This window comes from Theropithecus gelada, chromosome 10, assembly GCF_003255815.1.
Source record: "Theropithecus gelada isolate Dixy chromosome 10, Tgel_1.0, whole genome shotgun sequence".
In the NCBI taxonomy this organism is placed as follows: Eukaryota; Metazoa; Chordata; class Mammalia; order Primates; family Cercopithecidae; genus Theropithecus; species Theropithecus gelada.
In genome coordinates this window covers 5,256,455-5,275,363 of record NC_037678.1, presented here as the reverse complement: position 1 = coordinate 5,275,363, position 18,909 = coordinate 5,256,455, and the positions used below count along the sequence as shown (strand labels likewise).

Below are 18,909 nucleotides of genomic sequence, written 5' to 3'. Positions count from 1 at the left end.
TGTGTTGAGAGTTGGAGAACAGGCACAGAGGAAGCCGAGAGTTGGTTGCATCAGGAATTCAGCAATGCCAGAGAAGGGCGAGGGGCTTGCAAGTGTATTTGGGGAAGTTGTAGTGATCCATTGTAGACTCTAAGCTGCTCAATGGAAGAAGGCAGGACAGCAGGGCAGCAAGTGACTGGTCGGTGGTAGTGGGGTCAGTAGCTCATGGGCCTCAGTGGGCTTGAAGTTTCCCTGGGAGCCAAGTGCTAGAGAGGTGGGCAGATGGGAGTGGTTGGACAGGGGAAGCTGGCCCAGAGGTTCTGGAAAGGATCCGGGTCTTGGTGATGATGAGGCCTGGGGGGCCGTGGTGTGGATGGCTGAGATGGGCCAGGACCATGGGAGAGGAGTGATGGGTGGAATTTAGAGGCCATGATCCCAGGAAGAATCATCCAAGTGGACGTGAGAATCACCCCAAATTACGACAGCACAGCTGGAGAGACTCCAGGGAGCCTGGAGCCAAGCCCTCACCTTCATCCGTGCAGGGAGTGCAGAGGAGCCCCCCGGGAGGGGTCTCAGGGATGCGCAGAGCCAGGTCTCGGGTCGGGAAGAAGGTGAGTCTTCCCAGGAGAGGATGGAGATGGGGGGCTGGCTGACGGCAGACCCACTGGGGGCAGTGGGAGGGTTTGTGGGGGTGGGAGAGTCAGAAGGACTGAGGCCATGAGTGGGAACCTGTGAGTCTTGGGTTTCTTGTGCCGGCCAAGCAACACGAACAGGCCCAGAGGGCGAGGGGAGGGATTGTGATGCCCAGGTGCCGAGGCAGAGGGTGATAGTGAGGCTGGGAGCCAGGCAGGGGGGACCCCGTGTCCTCCCAAGCCAGCCCCTGCCCCGCCTCTCTGTCCCCTCCAGCAACGCTCTGCAGCATGGTTGCTGCATCTGCTGTTGCCAGCCCTTCTTTTTTCTCTTGAAGCCATGCCAGCCAGGCTTTGGCTCTCAAGGCCCCTTGGAGGCAGCTCCTGTCAAGGCCACCGGTGATCACTGAGGCTGCCTCTGGAGGCCAGGCCTCAGTCCTGATCCTCTTGTGTCTCTCAGAGTATATGCAGCACTACGGGCCGGGTGTGCTGGCTCATGCCTGTAATTCCAGCACTTTGGGAGGCCAAGGTGGGCGGATCACTTGAGGGCAGGAGTTCAAGATGAGCCTGGGCAACATGGCGAGACCTCGTCTGTACAACAAATAAAAAAAATTTTAGGCCGGGTACAGTGGCTCACGTCTGTAATCCCACAACTTTGTGAGGCTGAGGCAGATGGATCATCTGAGGTCAGGAGTTTGAGACCAGCCTGGCCAACATGGTGAAACCCCATCTCTACTAAAAATACAAAAATTAGCTGGGTGTGGTGGTGCACACCTGTAGTCCCAGCAACTTGGGAGGCTGAGGCAGGAGAATCGGGAGGGGAGGTTGCAGTGAGCCAAGATCACGCCACTGCACTCCATCCTGGGTGACAGAGCAAGACTGTTTCAAAAAAAAAAAAAAAAAAATTAAAAAATTAACTGGGTGTTACGGCGTGCACCTGTAGTCACAGCTACTTGGAAGGCTGAGGTGGGAGGATCACTTGAGCCTGGGAGATCAAGGCTGCAGTGAGCCGTGATCGTGCCACTCACTGCACTCCAGCCTGGGTGACAGAGTGAGACTGTGTCTCAAAACATAAAATAATAAAATGAAAAATGAAATAATATAAAAGATGAAATTATTAGTTTTAAATAGAGTGAGCTGGGTGTGGCAGTGGCACCTGTGGCCCTAGCTACTTGGGAGGCTTAGGTGGGAAGCTCGCTTGGGCCCAGGAGTTGGAGGCTGCAGTGAGCCATCCTGGTACCACTGTGCTCCAGCCTGGACGACATTGCAAGGCCCTATCTCAAAAAAAAAGAAAGAAAAGAAACACTGCCTCCCACCTCACTGAAGGTGCCATGAAGACACGCGGTTTCATATACCACCGAGAAAGAGAAAACTGGGACTCTGCAGCGCTCAGGGAAAGCCAGAGCCTTTACCGTGGTCTTCAAGACCCAGGTCATCTGCTTCTGCTGCCGACCCTTCCCCTCACTCCTCTCCTGCCTCAGTGGCCTCTTGCTGACCTGGGATGTACCTGAGCCATAACCTCAGTGCTGTGGCCCTTGCTCTTCCCTCTGCTTAGAACATTTTCCATGAGCCCTCACCTCCTCAGGGCCCTGTTCAGATGCCCTCTTCTCAGAGAGGCTTCCCTAGTGCCTTGGTCCTGTCCACCCTCCCCCGACAGCGCCTGCCCCGTCTCTGCTGTGCTTTCCCATGGCAGCGTCACCGGTGGCGTGCTACACGTGTGCATTGCCTGCCCCCTGCTCTGGAGTTTCAGTGCACTCTGTGAAGCCAGATTTTCTTTATTTTCAGCTGCTGTATCTCTGGCACCCAGAACATGGCCTGCTTAGCTGCTCAGTAGTTAAGAGCTGATGTTTTTGTAACTGTCATTCCACCTTTTTGTAGCGCACAGGCGACACCAAGCCTAACTTCTTCCAGGACTGCCTGATGGAGGTGTTTGACAACCTGGAGCAGCACATCCAGAACCCTCTGGTGCTGCAGTCGATCCTCCGCCTGATGGACAGGGGCACCATGGTCCTGACCACCAACTACGACAACCTGCTGGAGATCTTTGGGCAGCAGCAGAGCAAGCCCATGGAGTCTCTGGACCTGAAGGACAAGACCAAGGTACGGGCTGGGGCTGCGGGCAGCCACCGGTGTGGGAGCTCTGTGGTTAGGAGCAGCTTTCACTCATAGCAGTGAATTAATAATGAAGTAGCCAGGCGTGGTGGTGCCTGCCCGCAGTCCCAGCTACTGGGGACGCCAAGGTGGGAGGATTGCTTGAGCCCAGGAGTTCCAGACTGAAATGAGCTGTGATCATGCCACTTATTCCAGCCTGGGTGACAGAGTGAGACCCTTTCTCTTAAAAAAAAAAAGTAGGAATGGGAGGTGGCACACTGGCATCCTCCGGGATACTGTGCTCCATCGGAAAACAAGACGCTAGGACGTAAAAGGCTGAGCCGGCCTCCGCAGGGCAGCTGGGAACTGATGGGGCAGTGTTGCGTGCATCTCAGGACTTCTCTTTCCTGCTCTTATTTTGTGTTTTCAGAGACAGGGTCTTGCCCTGTCATGCAGGCTGGAGTGCGGTGGCATAATCATAATTCATACTGCACAGCAGCTTTGAACTTGCGGCTCAAGTAATCCTCCTGCCTCAGCCTCCCAGAGGGCTGGGGTGACAGGTGTAAGCCACCAGCTCTGCCCAACTTGCTCTTATTTTCTTTATGTGTTCTGTTCTGTAGGTATGTAAGCGTTTCTCATCTGCATTTATTCATTATGGTCATTTGAGGAAATGTGGACAGTAAAGAAAATAATAAAGAAAAGCAAAATCAGCCACAGTCCTATTACTGTGAATTTTTTTTAAACAAATTGCGATTGTAATATATGCAAAGATTTAATCCTGATTTTTTTCCTTTATATTATGGACTGTGATTATATTATAATTATATTAATATTATAAACTATATTACTATGTTCCTGTCATTAAGCATTTTTAAAAAGCATGATTTAAATGGCAATAAGATTATAATACTAAATTAAAATTGTTATCCTGCCTCTGTTGTTAGCGTATTAGGCCATTCTTACATTGCTATATAGGAAACACCCGAGGCCGGGTGTGGTGGCTCATGCCTGTAATCCCAGCACTTTGGGAGGCCAAGGCAGGTGGATCCCTTCAGGTCCAAGAGGTCGAGACCAGCCTGGCCAACATGGCAAAACCCCATCTCTACTAAAAATACAAAAATTAGCCAGGCATGGTGGCACGCACTTGCAATCCCAGCTACTCAGGAGGCTGAGGCAGGAGAATAGCTTGAACTGGGAGGCAGAGGTTGCAGTGAGCTGAGATCACTGCACTCCAGCCTGGGCAACAGAGTGAGACCCTGTCTCACAAAACAAAAGAAAAACAAAAAATTCCTGAGACTGGGTAATAGATAAAGAAAAGAGCTGTAATTGGCTCACAGTTCCACAGCTGTCTAGGAAGCATAGCAGCGTATGCTTCCGGGGAGGCCTCAGGAAGTTTCCAGTAGTGGCGGAAGGCAAAGTGGGAGCAGGCATGTCACATGGCAACAGAGAGAGTGGCAGGGGGGAGGTGCCACATGCTTTTAAGTGACCAGATTTCTCAAGAAGTCACTATCACGAAGATGGCAGCAAGCCATGAGGGATGATCCTGCCTCATGATCCAAGCACCTCCTGCCAGGCCCCACCTCCAGCACTGGGATCACAATTCAACATGAGACTTGGGTGGGGACAAAGGTCCAAACTATATCAGTTAGCATGTATTTACAGTTACAAATAACACTACAGGGTCCTCATACTTTTATGTCCTATTTTCAAGGTCAATTCCTATAAGAGTTTTATGGTCAAAAGGTATGAATATTTTAAAGACTGATGATGTAAATTACCAAACTGTTTTCCAGAATGGGCGCCAGTTACACTCCTGGTAGCGGCTGTGTGTGGGAGTATCCATTTCCTGTATCTTGCCAACACATGGTGTTATTAAAAAACAAAATGAAATATGCTTTGTCCATTTGATAGCTGAAAATTTTCAACATTGATTTCTTCTATTACTAAAGGTTGAGCATAGTTTCACGTGACTATTGATATTTCTTTTGTGACACACTTGTGACTTTTCTGTGTCTGCTTATGTTATTCATAACTAACACTGCTGCCTGTGTTGTCTGGGCTGCCTTGTGGGGGAAGGCCCTGGCCCCGCTCTGTGTACAAAGAAACTGAGTTACGCAGAGATGATGTCTCATCCAGACGTCAGTGTCCGTGTGAGGGCTGGGCTTGGCTACAGCGCCTGCTCCCCTTCTGCACGGGGTGGTGTACACAGGGGCAGGGCCGCCTGAGGGGAACGGGCAGGACCAAGGCACCCATTCCTGCCGGCAGTGCCATGAGGTAGACACCTGCTCTCTGCGTCTCAGCCACACGGTCCCCACGGCTGAGGCTTGCTGTTGGAAACAGACAGACAGTTGCATAAACAGAACTGCCAGCTGGCTACCGCCCAGTGATGGCAGCAGGGCTGTGGGTGTCTGTGTCCCTTCCACCTGCTGCTGCACGGGCCCCGGGTGCAGACGACTTGACAGTGACCTGATGGGCATCTTTATCAGGTCCTGTGTTCTGTATCTTGAACTGAAAGGAATGTACTTAGCTATCTGATAAACACTTTTCCCCATATATGTGTGTATATATATATATATATTTTTTTTTCCCTGGGTGTGTAGAAGTAATACAGAAATAGCAGTAATTAAAATATAACATGTAACGTAGAAGTGAAAGTCCGCATAACCCAACTAAAGTAATCATTCTTAACAGTTTGCTGTAATCTCAAGTGTTAAAGACATTTTCTATGTAACTGTCTTTAAATAAGTTCCTTTTTTTTCCCCCCTAAGACAGGGTCTGACTTCATTGCCCAGGCTGGTCTTGAGCTCCTGAGCTCAAGTCTTGGCCTTGGCCTGAGTAGCTGGGATTATAGGCATGAGCCACCACGCCCAGCTAAAGAAGCTGTTTTGCTATCACAGAACCCACATGACTGGCACTAACAGCCGATCTTCTCTCAGGTTTGACAGGCGTAACTGTACTGTCGTAGGACGGGAATAACTAGGGCTCACAGCCGAGTTTCTCTTAGGTTTTGAAGGTGTAATTGTAAAGTGAAGCGTCTCTCTGATTCTTTCCAAGATAAGTTTTAAAACTATGGATCCAATTTCAGTATTTTCTTCTCTCTGTTTGAAACAGTTTGAGGATGTGTTTGTCTTGGCTTGATGTTTGGTAGGTCCTTGAGTGGGCAAGAGGGCACATCAAGTACGGCGTCCTCCACATTCACGGCCTCTACACAGACCCCTGCGGGATGGTGCTGGACCCATCGGGGTATAAAGACGTCACTCAAGACGCAGAAGTCATGGTACGGCCCGTCCTAATTAGCATCGGTGTGTCCTCTGGGGGATTCCTGGTGGCCACTGGCCATTGGCTGCAGTCGAGTGGCTTCGCAGGCTCCAGGCGTCTGTGCCCTTCAGGTCGGCCCTTCACACAGTTGCTGAGAGAGGGGCCCCGTCTCTTGTCCTCGTCTGTGTCTCTGGGATCCTGCATGGTGCCTCCATGTTGAGTAGATGCTTGGCGAACATTCATTGGAGGAAGGAATCCATGATTGCTTTAAAAGCATAGATCTGCCCTTACCCTCTCCAGGAGCCCCAGCCATTTGGTAATTCTCACCTGCCCAGGTGTACAGTGGAACTCCTCAGCATGACATACAGGGCCCCGTGCAGTCTAGAATGTTGTCCTTATTCTTCCAGGCATCTTCTAGTCTGAAATTCTCTGCCCTCCTTCCTGTAGTTGCAAAGCTTCATTCTTGGCCTGGTGTAGTGGCTCATGCCTGTAATCCCAGCGCTTTGGTAGGCCAAGGCAGGAGGATCGCTTGAGTCCGGGAGGGAGAGGCTGCAGTGAGCTGGGATCACACCACTGTACTCCAGCCTGGGCAACAGAGCGATACTTCATTTCTAAAAATAAAAAATAAAAGTAAATAAAACTTCATTCTCTGTGAGGTTTTTATTTTTCTTCTTCTTAAATAGACGGGGTCTTGCTCTGTGGGCCAGCCCGAAGTGCAGTGGCATGATTAAAGCTCACTGCTTCCTTGAACTCCTGGGCCCAAGGATCCTCCTGCCTTAGTCTTCCGAGTAGGTGGGACTGCAGGTGTGCGCCCCCATGCCCGGCTGTGAGGTCTTCTTGATGCCCTCGAATGAAGTGTGGAAAAGCTGTGCTTCTGTTAATCGCTGAGAGACTCGGTGTCTGTGGATTCACCCGCAGGCACACAGCTAGGTGCCCTGTTCCTCAGTGCTCAGTGCTGGGCTGGCGTCATGCCGTGACAGGTGTCAGCAGGATGAGTGACGAGGCAGATGCTTTTCAGTTACATCATTAATACTGCTTGGTTATAAGAAATGCCTGTGCTGAGATTGAGCTTCTCTGAGATATTTGGTTAGCTGAATTGGTGATTCCCTCCTGCCTGCCTAAGTGACTCCACGCAATCTGCTTTCTCTTTGCCCACCCGACCCCGTCAGTCACGGTCACTGATGCCCTCCCCAGCCCTGCCCTCATTTGTAAAACCACCCCTGCAAGAATTCCCACATACGACCCACTGAGGCCAACGTTAATTTCAGGGTGTTTTATGTGCATAATTCTGAACTGAAAACATTTACTGTCCTCATTTGATGTTTTTTAGTAATTTAAAATTGTACCCAGTTTGAGAAAATTTGAGTTTGGTGACTTCCCTGGTGAGTGTGCGGAGTGGGCTGGCCTTGCTGTAAGGGGCGTGTGCACTGCCACCCACCTCGGCCAAGACCAGTTACCCTGGCTTAGGTGGGGACAGGCAGGCTCAGCCCGTGGTCTTTGCCGCCACGGGCTGCTGCTGTGAGGTGACCTGAGTGCCATGTCAGGAGAGGATACTGTCCTTCTAACTGTGTTCCTCAGTGTGGCCCTGGGAACGCCTGTCAGGGAGCAGTGATTTAAAAGCACACACATGTGACTCAGAGCAGTGATGTAAAAGCACAGGGATGTGACTTGGTTAGTCGTAAGCTCTTGCTGTCTTTCAAATGAGCACCCAATTTCTCCACTGGCCTTTTCTAGGAAGTCCTCCAGAACTTATACCGCACGAAGTCCTTTCTGTTTGTGGGCTGTGGAGAGACCCTTCGTGATCAGATATTCCAGGCCCTCTTTCTTTACTCCGTGCCGAATAAGGTGGATTTGGAGCACTACATGCTGGTGTTGAAGGAGAATGAAGACCATTTCTTTAAGCATCAGGCAGATATGCTTCTGCATGGAATCAAAGTTGTATCCTACGGGGACTGTTTTGACCATTTTCCAGGATATGTGCAAGACCTTGCCACTCACATCTGCAAACAGCAAAGCCCAGGTATGGGATCTGGCTTCACTTTCCTTTTTCTTTTCTTTTTTTTTTTTGAGATGGAGTCTCGCTCTTGTTGCCCAGGCTGGAGTGCAGTGGCGCCATCTTGGCTCACCACAACCTCCACCTCCCGGGTTCAAGGGATTCTCCTGCCTCAGCCTCCCGAGTAGCTGGGATTACAGGCATGTGCCACCACGCCCGGCTAGTTTTGTATTTTTAGTAGAGACAGGGTTTCACCATGCTGGTCAGGCTGGTCTCGCCCTCCTGAAGTGCTGGGATTCCAGGCGTGAGCCACCGCACCTGGCTGCCTTTGCTTTTCAAGTACGAAACTCACAGGGCTCTTCCAGTTGTTGCTCTCGCTCTCTTGTTGATGTAATTCACGTATCCAGAAAATTCACCAATCTTCCAGTTATTATTTTTAAAAACTGCATCTGTAATTTAAAATGAGAAGATTGGAGTAATTGGTGTCCTAGTGACAGTCTGTAACTAGAACTTTAACTTCAGGCTGGATGCGGTGGCTCATGCCTGTCATCCCAGTTTTTTGGGAGGCCAAGGCAGGAGGATTGCTTGAGCCCAGGAGTTTAAGACCAGCCTGGGCAACATAGGGAGACCTGGTCTCTACAAAAATGTTTTTAAAAATTAGCTGGGTTTGGGCCGGGCGCGGTGGCTCAAGCCTGTAATCTCAGCTCTTTGGGAGGCTGAGGCGGGTGGATCACGAGGCCAGGAGATTGAGACCATTCTGGCTTACTCGGTGAAACTCCGTATCTACTAAAAATACAAAAAACTAGTCGGGCGTGGTGGCGGGCGCCTGTAGTCCCAGCTATTCGGGTGGCTGAGGCAGGAGAATGGCGTGAACCTAGGAGGCGGAGCTTGCAGTGAGCCGAGATCGTGCCACTGCACTCCAGCCTGGGCCACGGAGCGAGACTCCGTCTCAAAAAAAAAAAAAAAAAGAAAAGAAAAAAAAATAGCTGGGTTTGGTGGTGGACATCTGTGATCCCAGCTACTCTGGAGGCTCAGGTAGGGGGATCTCTTGAGCCTGGGAGTTAGAGACTGCAGTGAGCTGTGGTCAGGCCACTGCATTCCAGCCTGGATGTCAGAGCAAGCCCTGTCTCTAAACACAAAACATAAAGTAACTTTGAAGTTTACAACTCTACACATATGTATAGCTGGACACATTTATTCCTGTTTCAGGTTTCCTTAACCAAGAAAGAAAACTACCAGGCTAGCTTTATCAGTTGTGATACTTAACACTTGAAAGATGCAGATAGCTCATATTTGTGTCCTGTCACTGCAGTTGAAAAGTTACAACTTCACAAGCACAACCTGATTTCATGATGAACACTTGACTTCTTTTTTCAAGTGATGTATTTTCCCTGTTCTGAATGTCCCTGTTCTGAATGCAGCACCTCTTTTAAGTAGTGCTCCTTGGCCCTTTTGAGAAATTGCTCATCTATCAGGAATGACCAGGATAATTGAGAAATTTTAAAACTTGGTCATCTTGACATAAAGGGAATTAATAGCTGCGAGTTTGGCATCATAAAACATTGATGATGGCAAGCTTGGAAAGGCCTGTGCTGGCTCATTTAATTGTAACAGGAAACCCAGGCACACTCACCACACACTGGAACCAGGTTAGCCACAGAGGCAGGTGTATGTGACCAGCTGTGAACTTGGAGACTAGAGAATGCACAGATAATCCAACAGCTCAGGTTTTTCTTGTTTTTTTAACCACTATCATTTCTTTTCAAAATTGCTAATAATTAGCAAAATGGACCAATGTAAGTTCCATTTCCATAAATAAAAGTATAATTCTTATTAAGGGCAGAAGAAAGGAGCTCCTGCTTGCCGTGTGTCACCCCCTACTAGGAGTTCCATATTCTTACCTTAGTTGGGTTTTCAGTGGCAGCACGCAGCGCCAGTGAGTAGATGATTTCGTAGACGAGACGAGCGGAGCTGGCACAGGCACACAACGTGCCCAGTTAGCGCCCAGACATTTTGAAGCTGGGATTGGGATCCTGGCCTGACTGCAGAGCAAAATACACCATTTGGTGCGTCCTGGCACCGGCCCAGTGCGTGGCTCTGCAGAGAGGCAGCGGGCTTTCCTCATGTCTGCCCCCGTCCGCCGCTTCTCATTCCGCCCCCACACTCCCCGAAGAACAGGGCCCAGAGCGACCCTGCATGTGCTCGGGCTCCTGGAGTGGGGCTGCGCAGCTTTCTGTCCCGCTGAGGCTCCCTTTCCAGGTTGGGGCAGGCAAGTGGATTCGACAGGCTGCCAGAAGACTGCAAGGTCATTGGGAGTTTTAATCTGTGACTGTCATGAAGGACCTTTGTACTCGAATTCATGGAGTGCCACTCCTGATGGGAGAGGAGGCCCATGCCAGTGACAGTCATGTTAGCGACCACGGACACCACGCCACGCTCCCTGTGCCAGCTGGTGCCTTCAGCGAGTCCTCGCACCAAGCCTGGAAGGTGCAGAAGAGAGGGCACCGTCCGTGTGGGCCGAGCTGCCCAGAAGCCTGTTGCCAGTCACTGCCGTTCCTAGTCACTGCCTGCCAGCGGCTGAGGAGGACGAGCTCTGGGTGTCTCGGCTCCACTGACTGCTTTTCTTTCTCCTTCAGATGCTGACCGAGTGGACAGCACCACATTATTGGGTAAAGCAGATCTTTCTTCTCGCCAGCCTGTTTTTTGCCTACACATTCCATTGTCTTCTGTCATTCGCTGTAAAATCATAAATGTTTGTTTTTCACCTTAAATAATTAGCTTGTATTAAGACAGCCCCACTGAAGATGATAAATAGCCATGCTTTAGCATGGTCCCTGCCACACCGAGAGACTAAAAGCCATCCCTTTGACGAGGAAGCACAGCCGGATCACATGTGGGCCAGCTGGCACCTGAGAATAATTTCTTGCTCTAGAACCAAGAGTGACAGGGGACTTGGAACAGGTTCTATTTGTGGGATACCATGTGGGGCAAGATGCAGTGCCTTAGAATGACCCAGCTCTTCTGCAGTGTTCATTGCACGGGTCTGAGCTTTCACACAGAAGCTTCTATTTAATCCTTGTTTGAAATGTGAACGCTCTTATTGCTGGGCTCGGTTCTGCCTGGTTATACATTTAACAAGACTTGGTGGCTACAAGCGTCCTCCTGTGTGTGAACTGGGCACCAGGTGCCTCCCCTTGCTGAGCCATTTGGGTAAAAGGGACTCTGGTGAGTGGCGCGGAGGCCTCTGTGCGCAGCCCCGTTTTCCCTGCCTGTTTGGCCCAGTGCGTTCACAGATGAGAAAACGCGCATCGATGTGGGAGCTGCTCGCATCACATCCATGTTAGTGGTGCGGGAAGTATAAAACCGCCGCAGTCAGCTTCCCATCCACCTATTCCCGTGCGAAAGGACATCTTTATTACAGTTGCTTTCTTACTGAAATGCGACTCGTGGAAGCATGGCTTTCTTTGGAGAGAAGCCGTAGTGTGGTCAGTGTCATCTGCAGGGGATGGCAGGGTCTGTTTGGCCTATGCTTCAGTAAGGTCACATTTATAAACTGTGCCTCGGCGGGTGGATTCTAAATAAACAAGCTTAATAAATTTTCCTCTTTCAGGTAATGCATGCCAGGACTGTGCAAAGAGGAAGTTAGAAGAGAATGGAATTGAAGTTTCAAAAAAACTCAGACAATCAGATACTGGTATTGTGTCCGTTCTTTTTGTGGGGAGCTGCCTCAGGTCTGTCTGGTTGGCAGGCATCTTCAGGGACCATGCCACGCTTTAATGCTCCGGGCCCTGTGGTGGGAGGATGGTGCATACATTCTGTCAGGGCCAGAGAGCACAGGAGGCTTAGCAGAGACCCTGACCTCTCACCCCAACCCAATTCCAACTGCCCAGAGGTGCTGGTGCCTCTTTAGAAAACTGTTACGGAGAAAACATACACTAGGAAGGTGCAGCGGGCAGAAGGGTGCTGTCTACAAAAAGAAAAGTTAAAAACATGAATAAAAAGTGCACAAGTTATGTAAGGTCAGCTCAGTGCATTTTTGCAAAGTGCACGCTCCCATCTAATCACACCCAGTTGAGGTAGCAGCATTGCCAGGACCCCCCTTGTCAGTCTCCAGCCTTCTCCAGCCCCTAAGGGTGACCACTAGCCTGATGCATGTCACCTGAGTCTCTGTAGAAAAGCACTTTAAATCACTGGAGCTGTGCTGCCTCTGTTACAGACTGAGATGTAAGTGACTGAACTATCTAAACAGTGTATTTGAATAGGCCTCTCTGTCGACACTACGAAGGGCGATCTCGCTCGTTCGTGCCGGTCCCTCCCTCTCCCCTTCTCCTCCTCCTCCCAGGTTTGCGAGTGCTGTGTGTTATTTCTCATTCTTTAAATAACAGACTTAAGCCAGACTTCCCAACACGAAGCCTGGGCTGGATGGCCCCCGGCTTGCGTATCCCACCCCCTGGCCCGCCGGCTTCCCCGTTTTGTTGGTCTCCGTGGTGACAGGACAGAAGGGAAATGAGACCCCCAGTCTGTCTGTAGGTTGACTATAAAAGTCGGCAAACAAAAGCATTTCCTTGATGAAAACAGCGTCAGTGTTCTTTCCTGCTTAGCCAGCTTGTGGCGGTGGCCGTGGGCCCAGTGCCACGGCGCCTGTGCCAGCTGCAGATGTGTTCTCAATGTCAGGGTCAAATGTGGCTTGTTCTTACATTCCATTCTCCCATGTTTTATTGTTTAATATTGGGACTTTGAGACATTTGTGTTACTTCTTATTTTTTGAGGAGTTTTTAGGTTCTTCTTTCCCCTTTGTTTTCCAGAAAATAACGTTTCCCAATATTCTTAAATGTATGCATTCCTTCAGCTTTCAGAACTAAGAATTTTTTTTTAAAAAAAGTATGCATTCTCTTCATCCTGCCACCCCACGTCTCCCAGGACACCTTCTCCTGGTCAGCTCCGTGGGGGACTGCTGTGTGCCTGCCTCCCGAGCTTCCCTCCTCCTCTCTGAGATGGAGGCCCAGGTCTCCCTTGTTCTGGCCCCCCGTCCATCCTGCTAGTAGCTCCTGAGGCTGCTTCTGCAGAGCCCTGTGCGGGGTCGCCTCCCGAGGGCGATGTGTCTGCAGGTGTCTGTGCCATCCTCACGCTCGTTGGTAGTTTTGGTGTGGGATTCTTGGTTGTGATTCCCCCAGACTCCACTGTCTGAAGACCAGGTTTCCTATGAAGAGGGTCTGATGGGAACCTGTTCCCAGTGATTTGAAGGTACCCGTTGCTTTTTTTCCTGGGAGTTTTTAGGGTCCCCTTTTCCCTTAAGTAGAAATCCAATGAGGATGTATTTAGGTGGAAAACTTTTTTTACCTGCCTTATTCACGTGTTCTTTTTCTTCCTCCATTTCTCCAGTTCTGGAATAGTCTGTGATTCTCTTTATTTCTTCTTTCCATCTTCTCTGTTCTCCCTTTCTGGAAGTCATACTAGTTAGGATTGCCTGGATTGATTTCCACTGTCTTTTAAGTTTTCTCGGATGTCTTTTTTTTATTTTTTGAGACAGAGTCTTCTGTCGCCCAGGCTGGAGTGCAGTGGTGCAATCTCGGCTCACCGCAACCTCCGCCTCTTGGGTTCGAGCCATTCTCCTGCCTCAGCCTCCTGAGCAGCTGGGACTACAGGCGCCCACCACCATGCCCGACTAATTTTGTATTTTTAGTATAGATGGGGTTTCACTATGTTGGCCAGGCTGGTCTCAAACTCCTGACCTTGTGATCCACCCACTTTGGCCTCCCAAACTGCTGGGATTATAGGCGTGAGCCACTGCACCCAGCCAAGCTCTTGTTTTCTTAGTTACCTTTTCTCAGAGCATCTGCTGTTCTATGTCTGTGAGAACTCTGGAGACAGAAGTCAGCCTGGTTATCTGACTCTACTACATTCCTGAAAACAGTGGGAGAGAGGATTTTCATATAATAGGAGTTTATATTTTAGTACTTTATATAAGTAAACCAAAGTAAAACACTCTTAAATACCTACATAGCAGTCCACCAAAAATTTCTGAGAGCTATGAAGCATCCAGCTTTTCCTCTTCATTTAACATTTAAAGTTACCTCTTCATTTAACATTTAAATCCTTCAGCGGGTATGTTGGAGCAGTATTATGTCCCTGCATGTTCCTTCAACACCACAGGGACCATGTGCAACAGTACATGTTATAAAGATTCATAGTGAGTGCAAACTTAGTCAAGTAAAATAAGGCAGTTCTAAAAGGGCCACCTGCAGAGTGAATTATAGCGCAAGCGAGGGCTGGCAGCAGGGGGTGGGGGCGCCCTAGTGTCCTGCCGTCCAGGGGCAGGAAAGATGAGAGTGAACTGGTGTGGGGGTCCTCATGGGAGAGCTGTGAGGGGCAGCTGTCGCAGACTCGACATCCTCTCGTTTAGTTTTATACAACTTTGGCCAGGCGCGGTGTCTCACGCCTGTCATTCCAGCACTTTGGGAGGCTGAGGCAGGTGGATCACCTGAGGTCAGGAGTTTGAGACCAGCCTGGCCAACATGGGGAAACCCCATCTCTACTGAAAATACAAAAATTAGCCAGGCGTGGTGGCACGTGCCTGTAGTCCCAGCTACTCAGGAGGCTGAGGCAGGAGAATTGCTTGAACCCAGGAGGCAGAGGTTGCAGTGAGCCGAGATTGTGCCATTGTACTCCAGCCAGGGTGACAGAGCAAGACTCCGTCTCAAAAAAGATAAAATAATAATAATAGTTTTATAGAACTTCAGGTGCACTTGGGGGCACACACGTTTTAGAGAATTAGATTTTGATAGTGTTTTGGATCAGACTGAAATCTTTTTGCAAATACTTGGATTGTGAGTTCAGCTAGTAGAACCATCGTGTAAGTAAAAACAAAACACAAAACTGGTGTTCTGTGAACTGTTTCCTCTGGGGTAGGTGGTTCTTTCCCACTACTTTCTTTCATGTTCCTTGTTTGTTTTCTGCACATCTGGGCTCCTCCAGTGCCTGCTGACAAGAACGAAGGCCCGGGTGATTATGCTCAATAGATTGGCTTTCTTCTGCCATTGCTCTTGTTTTGTGTACATAGATTTTGTCCCCCCGTAGCCTACCTCTGACTGGTGTGCGCATCAGGAGGCAGGGCCTACTGCCTGGTAGACCTTGCTATGGAGCATTGGGCAGGGATTTTCTTCAGTACCTGTGAGATCTGTGCTCCTAGATGCCATCACCTGCACCTGCGGCCCCAGCAGTCCCCACACAGTCATGTCTCCTTAGGGCGAAGCTCCTGGCCTCTGTTGTACAGAAAGCCTTGGCCTGTCCTGCATGTGGGTGAGAGAAGCCAAGCCCGGGGATCCCAGAGGAATCGACAGGCTGCTTCTCCATACCTCCAACAGGCTCTCACTGTATGTTTGTTGAAATTGCCCCATCCTCAGTCCACTAAGAAATAAAAGAGCATCCATGTTCATGGATTGAGATTCCCACAGATGGCTGCAAATGTAATTGTCATTACTTGCTTGATCCCCTGATGGTATTGATAATTACACAAGGTCATTTCCAGACAGCGGCTACTGTTTCCATTGTGGAGGGGTTTTCTAAGTCTTCCGCACGTAAGAACAATTGTAAAGCAGTTTCTGAAATAGAAATCTATTGCAAATAATTTCTTTTAGCTGGACTTTAACCCTTGGGCATTTCGTTCTTTTATTTAAACAGATGATGCTGGAGGGTCTTGAAATCTTTAAAACCAGTAAAACCTGCAACTTGAAAACCAGCCTTCTGTAACCACAGTGCCCAAACGAAGAGGAATTCGTGGAGAACTCCACGTGGATCTCTGATTGCAAAACCTCACATACACCAAGAGAGCCACATGGGCGTGTGGCCCTCAAGGCTGGGTGAGAGGGCTCCCCTGTGTGTTGAACTGTGCAGGAGGTGACGCGGACACACTTCAGGTGGACTTTGCAAGGACTGATGGACAGCTACCTCAGGGGCCAGGATCCATGGGAAGGGGTGGACCTGGTGTTCCCGTTCCCATCTGACAGGCTCTCTTTTGTCAAGGTGGTATTTTTTGTAATAAAAGGGGAAGAGTAAAGACTGTCCAAGCAACAGTAGTTGCCAAAGAGAAAATACGAAATAGACACTTTTTTTTTTTTTTGAGTCAGAGTCTCACTGTCACCCAGGACAGAGTGCAGTGGCGTGATCTCAGCTCACTGCAGCCTCCACCTCCTGGGCTCAAGTGATTCTCCTGCCTCAGCCTCCCGAGTAGCTGGGATTACAGACGTCCACCATCATGCCTGGCTACTTTTTGTATTTTTAGTAGAGTTGGAGTTTCACCATGTTGGCCAGGCTGGTCTCGAACTCTTGACCTCAGGTGATCCACCTGCCTCAGCCTCCCAAAGTGCTGGGATTACAGGCATGAGCCACTGCGCCCAGCGAAATAAACACATGTTATAATTTGTATGTGGAAACATGTTACTATAGAAAGCATTTTAAAGGTATGTTTGTTCCACTGTTAAATAGTAAAGAATGAATCCGCTAGTGAAAATGGTATGTTTTTAGGGAGAACAACCGGATCAAAGGGCTTCTTTGGAATTAGTTTTAGTAACTTCTGTTCCAAAGAAACACAGGTCTGATATTGCTAAGAACTGTGAAATCGGAGGAGCCAGAGGCCCTTTGCAGAAGTTCAGGCCAGTGTTGTGCAGGGGCCACTGTGGCACTGACAACCAGGACAGCCCAAGTTTGAAAGACCAGGTTTCAAACATTATAAATTCCAGGCTTTGCAAGTCTGTTATTGTCTCTTAAAATTCTCTATGGCCCATATTAAGGGAGTTTGCAGAGAGTGAGGGAGGCAAAACTTGAAAAGGGCCTGCAACACTTTAAACCTTCTCAGGTTCACCCACATGAAACCGCTGTGCTGGGTGCGCTGCTGGTGCCGGGGAACTTCTCTGACTGTGACACAGCAGCGGCTTCTGTGGTGGTTCATGAGTGGCCCTACGGTCAGGGGTTCTCTTTGGAAACAAACAGCCCTGCTTGGTTTCAGTTTGAGGCCACTTATCTTCAATGTGACATTTCTTGCCAAGCCCTGTGACACTCCCCATTGATGACTCCCACAGGTACAGAGAAAGTTAAGAACAGGAAACAGAAGGGTAGAATGCAAAGGGAGGGAGATAAGCCCTGAAAACTTTTTTTTTCTTTTTGAAGCATGGAAAACAAATCTTTTATGCCACTCCAGCCATAAATAAAATTTTAACTTCAACCCTGTGTGCTCAGTGTTTCTTTAGTTATGCCAAGGCTTGCTAGAATGCTATTTAGTGAGAATTTGTAGCTTGAGTTGCCACCCAACTGTGAAATCAACTAAATGATTACTTGAATGTGTTTAAATGTTTTAAAAAGCAAACATTATAAATTATTGTTTTAAATGTCATTTACTAAGTGCAGTCAGGGAATATCTGAATCTGAGAGCTGGCCAGACACAGGGTATAGCAGAATTACAGGCATAGAGGATGCTGTGCAGTAGGATGTAAAGCTCATTACAGCCCATTTTAAGAAAAGCTTTGTGTTCTCTGCTGGAGGACGCAGCCATGTTGCTGTACCACATGGATGTATCTAGTTGGTTCTGTTGTATGCTCGTTGTAGAATGTAAAGTTTATTCCAATGCGATTGATAGATTAGAGGCAACTCCAGCATAGTGTACTTGCTTGTGTATAGTTTAGTCAGTGAGAAACATCACATGAGGAGGCAACAAAGTTGGCCCTGCTGTTTACTGCCTCAAGCTAGAATAGCCATTACATTTTAAAATGGTTACATTTTAAGGAAGGGCAGGTAGCTGAAACCTGTAATCCCAGCACTTTGGGAGGCTGAGGCGGGCAGACCACTTGAGGCCAGGAGTGTGAGACCAGCCTGGCCAACATGGTGAAACCCTGTCTCTACTAAAAATACAAAAATTAGCTTGGCGTGGTGGTGTGCGCCTGTAATCCCAGCTACTTGGGAGACTGACGCAGGAGAATGACTTGAACCAAGGAGGCAGAGGTTGCAGTGGGCCCAGATCGCACCACTGCAGTCCAGCCTGGTCGACAGGGAAATTCCATCTAAAATAAATAAATAAAAAATAAAAATAAAATGGTTACATTTTAAAGTTATACAAGTACCTGCTAAGAACCTCCTTACTATCTCAACAAAGCCTGAATATGTACTGTGGCCCTTAAATTAGGTTACTGGGCATGCTCTGTTATATCAGAAATGACTGAATTTGGTGGGATCACTGATGGTCTGTCTGTAAGTCAAAGTTATGAAAGAGAACAGCCAAGTGCGGCAGCTCACGCCTGTAATCCCAGCACTTTGAGAGGCTGAGACGGGTGGGATTGCTTAAGGCCAGGAGTTCGAGATCAGCCTGGCCAATGTGGTGAAACCTTGTCTCTGCTAAAAATACAAAAATCAGCAGGGCACGGTGGCGGGTGCCTGTAGTCCCAGCTACTTGGGAGGCTGAGGCAGGAGAATTGCTTGAACCCACAAGGTGGAGGTTGCAGTGAGTAGAGATCGTGCCACCGCACTGCAGCCTGGGCGACAGAACGAGACTCCGTGTCAAAAAAGGACAAATAGAGTGGCTTCTGCTGTCTGCAGTTCATAGAGGTCAGCTATCTCACCGTACTGGAAGTCCCCCCCTCAGGGAAGGAACCGAATCTTTTTGAGATTTAATTTCTTCCTCACAGAGTGCATTGTTACTACATGAAACAGTGTTGTTAAAACGGATACATTTACTCAGGAGGCTACTCCTTGGTTAGCACTTGGGCCCAAAGCGGTCTAAATTGGAAGCCCACCTCAGAATTTTCTTGTTCCTTTTTTTTTTTTTTTTTTTGAGACAGTCTCTCTCACCCAGGCTGGAGTACAGTGGTGCAATCGCAGGTCACTGCAGCCTCCACCTCCTGGGTTCAAGCAATTCTCCTGCCTCAGCCTCCCAAGTAGTTGGGACTACAGGTGCACTCCATCATGTCTGGC

At 49.0% G+C, this 18,909-nt stretch overlaps 1 protein-coding gene across 2 annotated transcripts in view; it reads left to right on the top strand.

Annotated features, from left to right (window-relative positions):
- FAM118A (family with sequence similarity 118 member A) overlaps positions 1 to 17,170 on the top strand; it is a 32,889-nt gene extending 15,719 nt beyond the window's left edge. For both annotated transcript variants that reach the window (XM_025400461.1, XM_025400462.1), the window contains exons 4-9: positions 2,487 to 2,708; positions 5,848 to 5,976; positions 7,692 to 7,977; positions 10,587 to 10,619; positions 11,561 to 11,644; positions 15,631 to 17,170. In XM_025400461.1, the coding sequence (XP_025256246.1) occupies positions 2,487 to 2,708; positions 5,848 to 5,976; positions 7,692 to 7,977; positions 10,587 to 10,619; positions 11,561 to 11,644; positions 15,631 to 15,650 (774 nt within the window). In that variant the 3' untranslated portion in view covers positions 15,651 to 17,170. The remainder of the gene's footprint in view (positions 1 to 2,486; positions 2,709 to 5,847; positions 5,977 to 7,691; positions 7,978 to 10,586; positions 10,620 to 11,560; positions 11,645 to 15,630) is intronic.
- The last annotated feature ends 1,739 nt before the right edge of the window (positions 17,171 to 18,909 follow it).